Raw genomic sequence first — 11687 nt, forward strand, 5'->3', positions numbered from 1 at the left:
GTGGCACGTGCCTGTAATCCCAGCTACTCAGGAGGCTGAGGCAGGAGAATTGCCTGAACCCAGGATGCGGAGGTTGCGGTGAGCCGAGATCGCGCCATTGCACTCCAGCCTGGGTAACAAGAGCGAAACTCCGTCTCAAAAAAATTAAAAAAAAAAAAAAAAAAAACTAAATAGAAGCAGCAGGCCCACTACACTAGAGAACTACCAGATATCAAACTGAATACAGAAAATCCACACAAGCCAGGGTTCTGCCCCTGCTGAGGAAAGAGCTGCATTTATGCCACTTCATCAGGAATTGAGAGGGTCTTTTTCTTTTCTTAAGGATTTATCTGAAGCAATGGAAATGATGGAGTCTCAGACACTACTGCTGACGCTACTGGCTGTAAAGGTGAAAACATTTCTTCGTTCACGTATGCCATGGTTGGAAGGGCGGGCTCCATTCACCATGGGGAGGGTGTCCCCACCTGCCTGAGCTTTTCTTTCACATTTAACAGATGGAGAACAATCTTGCTGAGTTTGAAAGAAGGGCAGAAAAGAATTTATTAATAATGTGTAAGGAGAAGGAGAAGCTACAGAAAAAGGCCCATGAGCTGAAATGCAGGCTTCTCCTCTCTCAGAGGAAGCGGGAGCTGGCAGATGTCCTGGATGCCCAGGTCAGTTGTAAGTGACACTGTGACCAGTTAGTGTTCCCAGTGGATCCGTCCCATCTCCACTGTTTTGGGTAGCATTCGTGCTAGGGTATCATTGTGCACTGGCTTCTAACCTGTGTTGGGCTTGTAATGCCACACTTTCCCTGGTCCTGGTGTTGGGTCTATGGCACTTTTAGAGGATGAGGTTACAAAGTAAAGTGTGAACCAATAAGGGAAGTGTGCACCTTCTACACATTTGTGCAGAGACTTCCTGCCGGCCTGATGATTACGAGCAGCGACAGGATGACGTGCTCTGGCCCTGCCCTGGAGGGTCAGGGTGCTGGTGGGAAGCACATCAGTCCTAGCACTATGTGATCAGCTATGGGACAGAGGTGTCCACGTAGAAGAAGGACAGGAGCGAAGCCCTGGAACCCAGAAAGGGCTGATCGGCAGGGGCGGGCCCCCTACCCAGTGGGTGAGTTTCCTGTGGTTGTTGGAACGGAGTCCCACAACCTGGGTTTGCAAAACAACTGGAATTCATTCCCTCGTGGTTCAGGAAGCTGAAAGTCTAAGGTTGAGGTGGTGGTGGTTGGCTCTGTTTGAAGGCCATGAGGGAGAATCTCTCCTGGCCCAGTCTTTGGCCTGTGAATGGTTGTCTTCTTTGTGTCTGTCCACATGTCCTTCCCTCTGTGTGTGTCTGGGTCCCTGTTTCCCCCCAGGACACCAGTTGTGTTGGATTAGCATCCCCCACACAACCCCCTATCACCTCGTGTTAACTTGATGACCCTGATAAAATCCATATTTTCAAATAAGGGTGCATTACAAGTATTGGTAGTTGGAATGTCAGATATGAATTTGGCGGGATCCAGCTCAACCCCTAACATCCGAAATTGTCACATGAGCACCCCTGCAGGTAGGCCCTGGGCTGAGTACAGGGTCTCTGACCTTAGGGAGCTCAAAATGGAAGAAAAAGAGACAAACCCAGTGGACCCTTAAGCAACATGAATTTGAACTGTGAGGTTCCGTTTAAGTGCAGATTTTTTTCAGTAAATATTTGGAAAAAGTTTTGGAGATTTTTGACAATTTGAAAAAACTCACAGATGAATCTCATAGCCTAGAAGTACTGAAAAAATTGAGAAAAAGTTAGGCGTGTCATGAATGCATACATATTTGTCCCATGCGCAAAAAACATAGTGACACTCGGTCTCTACAAAAATTTTTTTTTTTTTGGGTGGAGTCTTCCTCTGTCACACAGGCTGTAGTGCAGTGGCACAGTCTCAGCTCAATGCAACCTCCATCTCCCAAGTTCAAGCAGTTCTCATACCTGAGTTTCCTGAGTAGCTGGGAGTACAGGCACACACCACTAAATTTTCTATTTTTAGTACAGACAGGGTTTTGCCATGTTGGCCAGGCCGGTCTCCAGCTCCTGACCTCAAGTGATCCACCTGCCTTGGCCTCCCAAAGTCTAGGATTATAGGCATGAGTCACCATGCCTGGCCAGTCTCTATAAAAATTAAAAATTAACAAAATGTGATGGTAAATGCCTATAGTCCCAGCTACTCTGGAAGCTGAGGCAAGAGGTTTGCTTGAGCCTGGGAGGTGTGGAGGCTGTAGTGAGCTATGATCACTCTACAGCACTCCAGCCTGGGCGACACACTGAGACCCTGTCTACAAAAAATATATATGTGCAGTGGGTCACACTTGTAATCCCAGCACTTTGGGAGACTGAGGCAGGCGGATCACTTCAGGCATAGGGTTCCCATCTAATCTCTAACTTGAAGACTTTGGCAGGAGTTTGAGACCAGCCTGGCCAATATGGTGAAACCCCGTCTCTACTAAAAATTTTTATTTAAAAATTAGCCAGGCGTGGTGGTGCGGACCTGTAACCCCAGCTACTCAGGGAGACTGAGGCATGAGAATTGCTGGAACCTGGGAGGCGGAGGTTGTAGTGAGCCGAGATTGCAACACCGCACTCCAGCCTGGGAGACCCAGCAAAACTCTGTCTCAAAAAAGTGTGCGTGTGTGTGTGTGTGTGTGTGTGTGTGTGTGTGTGTGTAGATGCTAGTCTATTACATGATTTTTGAATGATATCAGTAAGGTTTCATTCAACAGTGGCTATCAGTAAATTTGGGGGAAGTCAAAAGTTATATACAGATTTTTGACTGAACAGGGTTTGGTACCCCAAACTCCCGCGTTGCCCGAGGGTCAACCCTATATCATTTTAAACCCCCATGAAGACCCAGACAGCGTGTTTGGGGTGGGGATGGCCTTGTGAAAGCAGCTGTCGCGGCGCAGTCCTCTAAAGCAAGTGGGCCCAGCCGAGGGTCCAAGCCTGGAACCACTGGAAGGCAGACACGCATACCCAGTGAGGGGCCTGGGCCACCTTACCATCCACTGGCCTCTCTTGGGGAGAGCTCACCTCACCCTAGGAAACTTCCTGAGCTCTGATCCCTGGGTAGTCGTGAAGAACAGCGCTGTACCTTTTTTTTTTTTTTGAGACGTAGTTTTGCTCTTGTTGCCCAGGCTGGAGTGCAATGGCGTAATCTCAGCGCACTGTAACCTCTGCCTCCTGGCTTCAAGTGATTTTTCTGCCTCAGCCTCCTGAGTAGCTGGGATTACGGGTGCCTGCCACCACGCCCAACTAATTTTCTCTATTTTTAGTAGAGGCGGGGTTTCACTATGATGGCCAGGCAGACCTCAAACTTCTGACCTCAGGTAATCCGCCCGCCTCGGCCTCCCAAAGTGCTGGGATTACATGCGTGAGCCACCGTGCCCGTATCTTAACCCTGCACAAGCCGTTAAACTTCCAGGGATGGGACTCCGGGATCTTCCTCTACATCGCCCGTCCCTTCTGCTTACAGGTCCAGATGCTCAGCCCCTTCGAGGCTGTGGCCACACGCTTCAGGGAGCAATACAGGACGTTCGCCACAGCCCTGGACACCACCAGGCATGAGCTCCCTGTGAGGTCCATCCACCTGGAGGGAGACGGGCAGCAGCTCTTAGGTAGGCAACGGGATGTCCCAGCTGTGTGTGCAGCAGGCGGGTGAGGAGCGTGTGTGGGTACTTCCCATGGACCCGATGTCATTGCCACAAGTGCCCTCTTCCCCATCTAAGGCAGAGGATAGAGAGGGCTGGCCAGGCTGTGGTTCCTCCAGGGTCTCGCCCTGAGAAAGTAACCACACTGGGATTTGAACCTTGGGCAGTGGGATACACAGTGATCTGCCGAAAGGCATTTTGCCAGGGTGGCCTGCAGTCTCGAGTCCTGGGCCCAACAAATGTGCCTTAGTGGTTGAGAGGTGACAAGACCACCAACCCCACCGCAGCTTTCCCCCTCAGCAGAGGAGTGAGGACCCTTTTAGGCATAGGGTTCCCACCTCGTCTTGAACTTGAAGACTTTAGCAAGTGTGAAGAAAGGTAGTCTGCTGCATCTTAAAGATACCTGTCAAGATACAGGTATCTTCCCAAAGAGCAAGTTTTTGGCGGCCCTGGAGTTTGGTTCTTTTTCTTTCGTTTTTTGGAGACAGCATCTCACTGCTTTGCCCAGGCCGGAGTGCTGTGGTGCAGTCTCAGCTCACTGCAACCTCTGCCTCTCAGGGTTTAAGCGATCCTCCTACCTCAGCCTCCTGAGTAGCTAGGACTGCAGGTGTGCACCACCACACCTGGCTAATTTTTTTTTTTTCTTTTTTTAATAGACACGGTTTCATTATATTGCTAAGGCTGGACTTGAACTCCTGAGTTCAAGCAGTCCTCGCACCTTGGCCTCCCAAAAGGCTAGAATTACAGGCATGAGCCACCACGCCCTGCCATTGTTCTTTTCTTGGTGGAATCTTTTGCACAATCACCCAGGCGGGAGTGCAGGGGTGCAGTCATAGCTCACTGCAGCCTTGAACTTCTCAGGATCTGCTCAGGTCCTCCCACCTCAGCTTCCTAAGTAGTGGCCTCCCCAGTGCTTCAGGCATGCACCACTGCACCTGGCTAATTTTTTTTTTTTTTTTTTTTTTGAGACAAATTTGCTCTTGTTGCCCAGGAGAGCAACAAGAGCAGTGGCATGATCTCGGCTCACTGCAACCTCCACCTCCTGGGTTCAAGCGATTCTCCTGCCTCAGCCTCCCGAGTAGCTGGGACTACAGGCATGCGCCACCACACCCAGCTAATTTTGTATTTTTGGTAGAGACAGGGTTTCTCCATGTTGGTCAGGCGAGTCTCGAACTCCTGACCTCAGGTGATCCGCCCCCCTGCGGCCTCCCAAAGTGCTGTGATTACAGGCTACAGTGCCTGGTGCACCTGGCTGATTTTTGTTTATTTTTTGTAGAGACGAGGTCTGGCATGTTGCCCAGACTGATCCAGAACTCCTGGGCTCAAGTGATCTCCCACCTTGGCCTCCCAAAGCACTGGGATTCTGAATCCGTGTGAGCCCCGTTCCTGGCTGGGTTTCTGATTTGATGACTATGGTCACCTCCACATCTGCACTCTCTGGCTCCGTCTCTGCTCAGGTCCTTAGGTAGTTGCTGGGAACTAGCCTAGGGACTGAGTTTTCTGGCGCTGCCATACCAAGCAACCGCAGAATAGGTGGTTTGAAACCAGAGAAACATTCCCTCGAAGCTCAGGGGACCAGAAGTCTGAAATCAGGGTGTTGATGGGATTGGTTCCCTCCAGGGCAGGCCGGGTGAGCCCATACTGTGTCTCCCCCGGCCGCTGGTGTCTGCTGGTGGCCCTTGGCGTTCCTTGGCTTGTGGCTGTGTCCCTCCATTCTCTGCCCATGGTCTCCTCCCTGGCTGTCTTGTTATTGAAAATTCCCACATCAGGCCAGGCAGGTGGATCACGAGGTCAGGAGTTCAAGACCAGCCTGGCCAAGATGGTGAAACCCCATCTCTTACTAAAAATACAAAAAAATAGCCAGCATAGCGGCGTGCACCTGTAATCCCAGCCACTTGGGAAGCTGAGGAAGGAGAATTGCGCCATGGCACTCCAGTCTGGATGACAGAGCAAGACTCTATCTCAAAAATAAAAAAGAAAAATTCCTCACAGAGCTGGGGGTGGTGGCTCACACCTGTAATCCATGCACTTTGGAGGCCAAGGTGGGCAGATCACCTGAGATCAGGAGTTCAAGACCAGCCTGACCAACATAGTGAAACCCCGTCTTAAAACAAAAAAGAAAAGAAAAATTCCCTGCATCTGATGAGGACATCAGTCACTGGATTAGGGCCCACCCTAATGACCTTATTTTAATGCCACCCTGTCCACAAAGACCCTGTTTCCGGTTAAGGTCACAGTTGCTGGGAGTGGAGGGTAGGAGTGGAACGTACATATTGCAGAGGGCGTAATTCAGTCCACTGCTGGAGGGAGAAGATGCTGGCTGATAAGGCGCTTAAAAGGCTCCCAAAATGTGACTCTCAAGTACAGTTGGCCTCAACGTGATGCGTATTGGGGAGAGAGTGTGTTGTCCCAGTGCAGGTGACACAGGCCCTGCAGTTGCAGGCCTCCCTCTGCTCAGGGGCGCAGGGAACAAGGACTGGTGTTTTTAAGTCGCTCATGGTCTAGCTGGGAGGCCTCGGGCATTCTCCCTGGCACAGCACAGCCTTTTTCGCATTGGCATTGGTTTCTGTTGAGGACACCACAGTGACATTTCAGTTCTGTTCCAATGCCCTCCTGGATGGTGGACATGTCTGCCCCATAACTGCAGACCGTGGGACAGAGAAAGCACCCAGCCTGAATGTCTTCGTGGCTTCCGCTTCTTTCCATGCGCTCTCCACGGTTCTAGCACGATAACCGAGCCCGCACGGGAGCAGCCTGTGGGCCTCTCCACTTGAGCACGCCGTGCTTGGGGCACCATGCAATCCAACCCTCACCATCCTTCGTCCCCTCCAGACGCCCTGCAGCGTGAACTGACGACCACTCAGCGTCTCCTGGGAGAACTTGACGTTGGCAAGTCGGAAGAAAATGTGCGGATGCTGGACTTACTGAGCGAACTCAAGGACGTGACGGTGAAAAAGGACCTCGAGCTCCGAAGGTATCTCAGAAAATGCTTTAAGAAAAAGGCGGTACTCTGTTTGCTCAGGGCTGTTGGTGGCTGCACTTTTGGGTTGGTGCCGAGTTCCTCTTGGGGTTCAGAGGAAGTTCAGTCCCGAGAGCTGCTCTCTTCCTAGCCGTTGTATGACACAAGAATGGCCAGCAGGTGTCATTGTCATCCGTATTGTGGATGACAGAATCATCCAGCAGCACCCGCCTTGCCTTTCCTTCCTTTTTCTTTCTTTCTTTCTTCTTTTTTTTTTTTCTTCTTTTTTTTGGAGACAGGGTCTCACTCTGTTACCCAAGCCGGAATGCAGTGGCAGATCTCAGCTCACTGCAGTCTGGAACTCCTGGGCTCAAGTGATCCTCCCACCTCAGCCTCTTCAGTAGCTGGGCCTGCAGGTGTGTGCCACCATGCCAAGCTCATTTCCCTTTTCTAGCTCACCTGAGTCATTTTAGAGCTAATGGGGATTCTAGGTGAAATGAGGATCAAATATGCTACAAGTCGGGTCCTGGACTCACAGGGTAAGACTCAAGCAGAGCAGGGGGACGAAGAGAGCAAAAGAGCTCACAGCCCACCCAGAAAAAATCCAGGGAAAGGCTGGCCGAGGTGGCTCATGGCTGTCATCCCAGCACTTTGAGAGGCCGAGGCGGGAGGATCACTTGAGGCCAGGAGTTCAAGACCAGCTTGGGCAACGTAGTAAGACCTTGTCTCTATTATTTATTTATTTTGAGACAGAGTTGCCAGGCTGGCGTGCAATGTCACGATCTCGGCTCACTGCAACCTCCACCTCCCAGGTTCAAGCGATTCTCCTGCCTCAGCCTCCCAAGTAGCTGGGATTACAGGCGCCCGCCACCATGCCTGGCTAATTGTATTTTTAGTAGAGACGGGGTTTCATCATATTGGTCAGGCTTGTCTCAAACTCCTGACCTCAGGTGATCTGCCCGCCTCAGCCCTCTAAAGTGCTGGGATTACAGGCAGGAGCCACTGCGTCTGGCCTCTTTATTTAAAAAGTACACAATTTAGCCAGGCTTGGTAGTGCATGCCTGTGGTCCCAGCTACTCAGGAGGCAGAGGTGGGAGAATCATCTGAGCCCAGGGAGGTCAAGGTAGCAATGAGCTGTGGTCGTGCCACTGCACTGCAGCCTGGGCAATGGAGTGAGACCCTGTCTCAGGAAAGAAAAACAAATTCCATGGAAGTTCTCAAAGCAGCTGGAAGAGAAAGGATGTCACGTCTCTCCTTCAGATCCTCAAAGTAACCCAGCAGCACAGGCGCCCTCAGAACAGCCCTGTTCGTGTTTTCAGTGTTCGTGTTTTCAGTGCCTTCCAGGGTAAGGTTCCAGGAGAATGTTTCTTGAACTTCTGATTGATAGAAATAGCCCAGATCTTAAAGGACTGTGCGGTGGCTTACACAGAGTACATATCCTTATGGGTCCAGCCCCGCAAACCCGTCAAGACCCCCCCGCCTTTTTTTTTTTTTTTTTTTTCCCTCCCCCCCGGGAGATTTCTAGCCATGAGCTTTTCTCCACCTCTTCAGAAGAGAATCTTGTCTCTTCCTTACAGTGCTAAATTTTTCCTGAGTTGCCTAAAATATTGGACAAGGACTCATGCAAAACAGCCGCCACCCTCTGTGGGATTTCTTCCTCCTGTGGGTGGCCATGGATCCGTTCAGGACACCTAAGGGTCATAAAGCCACAGTGTCACTCCCGGGATGACTTACTGAGCCATGAACGGCGGAACCCTCATGACCCAGTCACCTCTTTCAGGACCCACCTCTGGCTGCTGCCACAGTTGGGGATTATTATTATTTATTATTATTATTATTATTGAGACAGGGCTTCGTTTTCATTGCTTAGGCTGGAGTGCAGTGGCGCAGTCTTGGCTCACTGCAACCTCTGCCTGCTGGGCTCAAGCAGTCATCCTGCCCCAGCCCCCCCAAGTAGCCAGGACTACAGGCGTGCGCCACTGCACCCAGCTAATTTTTTTTCTAAATTTTTTGTAGAAATGGGGTTTCGCCATGTTGCCCAGGCTGGTCTTGAACTCCTGGCCTCAAGTCATCTGCCTGCCTCAGCCTCCCAAAGTGCTGGGATTACAGCACTTTAATCCTACCTCTCCCGGCCAGGGGATTAATTTTTTTTTTAATTTGGAAATGGAGTTTCACTCTTGTTTCCCAGGCTGGAGTGCAATGGCGTGATCTCAGCTCACCTCAACCTGAGCCTCCCAGGTTCAAGTGATTCTCCTGATTCAGCCTCCCAGGTAGCTGGGATTACAGGCATGTGCCGCCATGCCTGGTTAATATTTTGCATTTTTAGTAGAGACGGGGTTTCTCCGTGTTGGTCAGGCTGGTCTCGAACTCCCAGCCTCAGGTGATCCACCCGCCTTGGCCTCCCAAAGTGCTGGGATTACAGGTGTGAGCCACTGCGCCCGGCCGGGATTCATTTTTAATGGGAGTTTGGGAGGGGACGGATATTGCAGCCACAGCGGCAGCACAGCACTGAGCTCCCTGAACATTTCTTGGACGAATGAGCCTTTCCTTTCGTGCCTGGTGCTGTTCTTGTGGGCTTCCCTGATGGAGTCTTTTCAGACAGGTCTTGTGTGCTGGCCCTTTTCCACTGAGCACGTGGGGCATGTGAAAATCCGCACGTGGCAGCCCCTTGTTCACCACACACGTGCGCTTCACCTCGGAGGGCGGAAGCCGTTATTGGTTCTCTGATCCTTGACAGGAGTTTCGCCCAGGTGCTGGAACTCTCCGCAGAGGCGAGCAAAGAGGCAGCCTTGGCAAACCAGGAAGTCTGGGAAGAGGGTCAGGGCCTGGCGCCTCCTAGCCAGTGGTATTTCAATCAAGACACCACCTGCGGAGAATCTCGGGGAGCACCCAAGAACACGCCCCTGTCTGAGGACGACACCCCTGGTGCCTCGTCAGCCCCTACTCAGGCCACATTCATCAGCCCAAGGGAAGACGTTTCTTCAAGCAGCCAGGGAGAAGCCATGTCCTCTGCCGCTCATTCAGGGAGGGACTTGGGGTGACTCGTGACATTCAGGACACTTGAGCACTTTATACACTACCCTAGCACTGGAGCCGTTTTTTAATGTGATAATCTTGTTTGATTCTTAAAAAATAAACCCATTTTGCAGTTGAAGCCCTCGTTTTCTATGAGGGGGCCGGTTGGAAGACCTGTGTTGTCTCGAGTTCTGAGTGACTGGTCCGGAAATTTAGGACCCCCACGACATGCTGAGTATCCCACTGTCACGATTATTTCATGTCCTTCAGTCACGAGGGTGGTGGTGGGACAGCAAGTTACGAATTGGCCCTTGAGTGGACATAGTTCATTTTTTTAATTAATTATTTGGAAATGTAAATCGTTTTTGTTGTTGTTGTTCGTGTGTTTATTGTCTTTTTCTGAAAAATCCTGATAGAAAATTGTTTGGTTTAGCTCTCAGCAGCCTGCTTCTGAGCTCTGAGGAAGCTTGCCTTCTTTTGAGCTACCTGATCTTTCTTCTGAGCAAGGGACATTTTGGGGCGGTTCCACCTCTTCCTCTTAGCTTCTTTCTTGGGCTTCTTTTCATAGACTGGATTCTCTCGTATAGGAGCATGAACTTTTTATACATCTCCATCATGTCTGGAGTTACGCCCTTCTTTATGTGTTGAGAGAACTGTTTCTTGTAAGCATCTTCATCTTCTGCCATTCAGTAGTGCGTGTCATCTGCAACATTCTGGCCCATGGTGTGCTTCTGCGTTAAATTGCTTGCTTTCAGAATCCTACCCAGGGAATCGTTCGGTACTGTGAGGGATAACAAGCCTCCATCCACAGCTCCCTTCAGGGCGCCAAAAACTTTATTGCCATTCGTAGTTCTGGCAAGGCCTGCATCCACATAGCAGGTAAAGGCACCTGGCTGACCATCAGTGCTTTCCACGTTGTGTTAATCACCAGTCACCTCCACTTGGCCCTCATAGATCTTGTCCGTGCCAAACCTGTTGAGAAGCCTGCGGGCCAGCAGCAGCCAGGACAGTACGCCGCAGCGTCATTTGTCAGGCCAGCCTTCGTGCCGTATTTTGACAGTCCGTGTGCATATGCTGCGCAGACTATCATATCCCCCCATACGGGCATAAGCATCTGACACATGATATCTCTGTTACACAGACTGTCACCCTGTATTTGGGTGTGTTGTATTAATTTTTATCCTGTATCACCAGGCATTTCCGAGCATAGTAATCAGTTTTACCCTCTTGTCTTCTAAATTTCATTTGGTATCTCTTAAAGTAGGCCTTATTCTTTTTTTTTTTTTTTTTTAAGATAGGGTTTCACCATGTTGGTCAGGCTGGTCTTGAACTCCTGACCTCAGGTGATCCGCCTGCCTTGGCCTCCAAAGTGCTTGGATTACAGGCGTGAGCCACTGCACCCGGCCAAGTCGGCCTTATTCTTAACAACTTTAACAAACCCCATCCTGCGGAACAGAGACCCGCAGGTCCAGCAGCACTAGAGGGCACAAAAAGGCTAGAAATGCAATTCTTTATTAGAACTCGTTTGTGTTTGCAAACATTCGACAGTGGGTAAAACCAAAACGATCCACATCATCCTCCCCACCACCCCAGCTTCTGGGGCAAAGTAGGGGGCTTTTACTTTAACCCCTGACTGGCTCTGGGTCTAGGGCCTGAGATGCTTTTGTAAGCTGGTAACTGGGTCCCAGGCAGCCTCACGCAACTGCCAGGTCCCTGCCTTGCTCGCAGCTTCAGGAGGTTGCTGGGTCCCCGACTCGCTGGCAGCATGGAGAGACTGCTGGGTCCTAGCGTCCCAGACCTTCACCAAATGCTGGGTTCCAGCCTTTGTTTGCTTTTTAGACAGGGTCTTGCTGTCTTCTGGGCTGGAGTGCAGCAGTGCAGTCACGGCTCACTGCAGCCTCGACCTCCTGAGTTCAAGTGATCCTCCTACCTCAGCTTCCTGAGTAGCTGGGACCACAGGCATGCACCACCATATGTGGCTAAAAATTGTTTTGGAGTGGCAGGGGCGTCTCACTCTTCCTGTGTTGCCCAGGGTAGCCTTGAGTTCC

General features: G+C 50.9%; 1 protein-coding gene across 3 annotated transcripts in view; it reads left to right on the forward strand.

The window, feature by feature from the left end:
- Positions 1–10509, forward strand: part of HAUS8 (HAUS augmin like complex subunit 8) — a 31601-nt gene extending 21092 nt beyond the window's left edge. For 2 of the 3 annotated variants that reach the window (XM_032268717.1, XM_032268716.1), the window contains exons 7-11: positions 323–388; positions 495–653; positions 3491–3632; positions 6498–6639; positions 9362–9810. In XM_032268717.1, coding sequence (XP_032124608.1) covers positions 323–388; positions 495–653; positions 3491–3632; positions 6498–6639; positions 9362–9665 — 813 coding nt within the window. In that variant the 3' untranslated portion in view covers positions 9666–9810. Of the gene's footprint in view, positions 1–322; positions 389–494; positions 654–3490; positions 3633–6497; positions 6640–9361 lie in introns of all 3 variants that reach the window. The other variant, XM_032268718.1, reaches the window with a different exon arrangement.
- Positions 10510–11687: the final 1178 nt, after the last annotated feature.

This window comes from Sapajus apella, unplaced genomic scaffold, assembly GCF_009761245.1.
Source record: "Sapajus apella isolate SASKATOON/1434 unplaced genomic scaffold, GSC_monkey_1.0 scaffold185, whole genome shotgun sequence".
In the NCBI taxonomy this organism is placed as follows: Eukaryota; Metazoa; Chordata; class Mammalia; order Primates; family Cebidae; genus Sapajus; species Sapajus apella.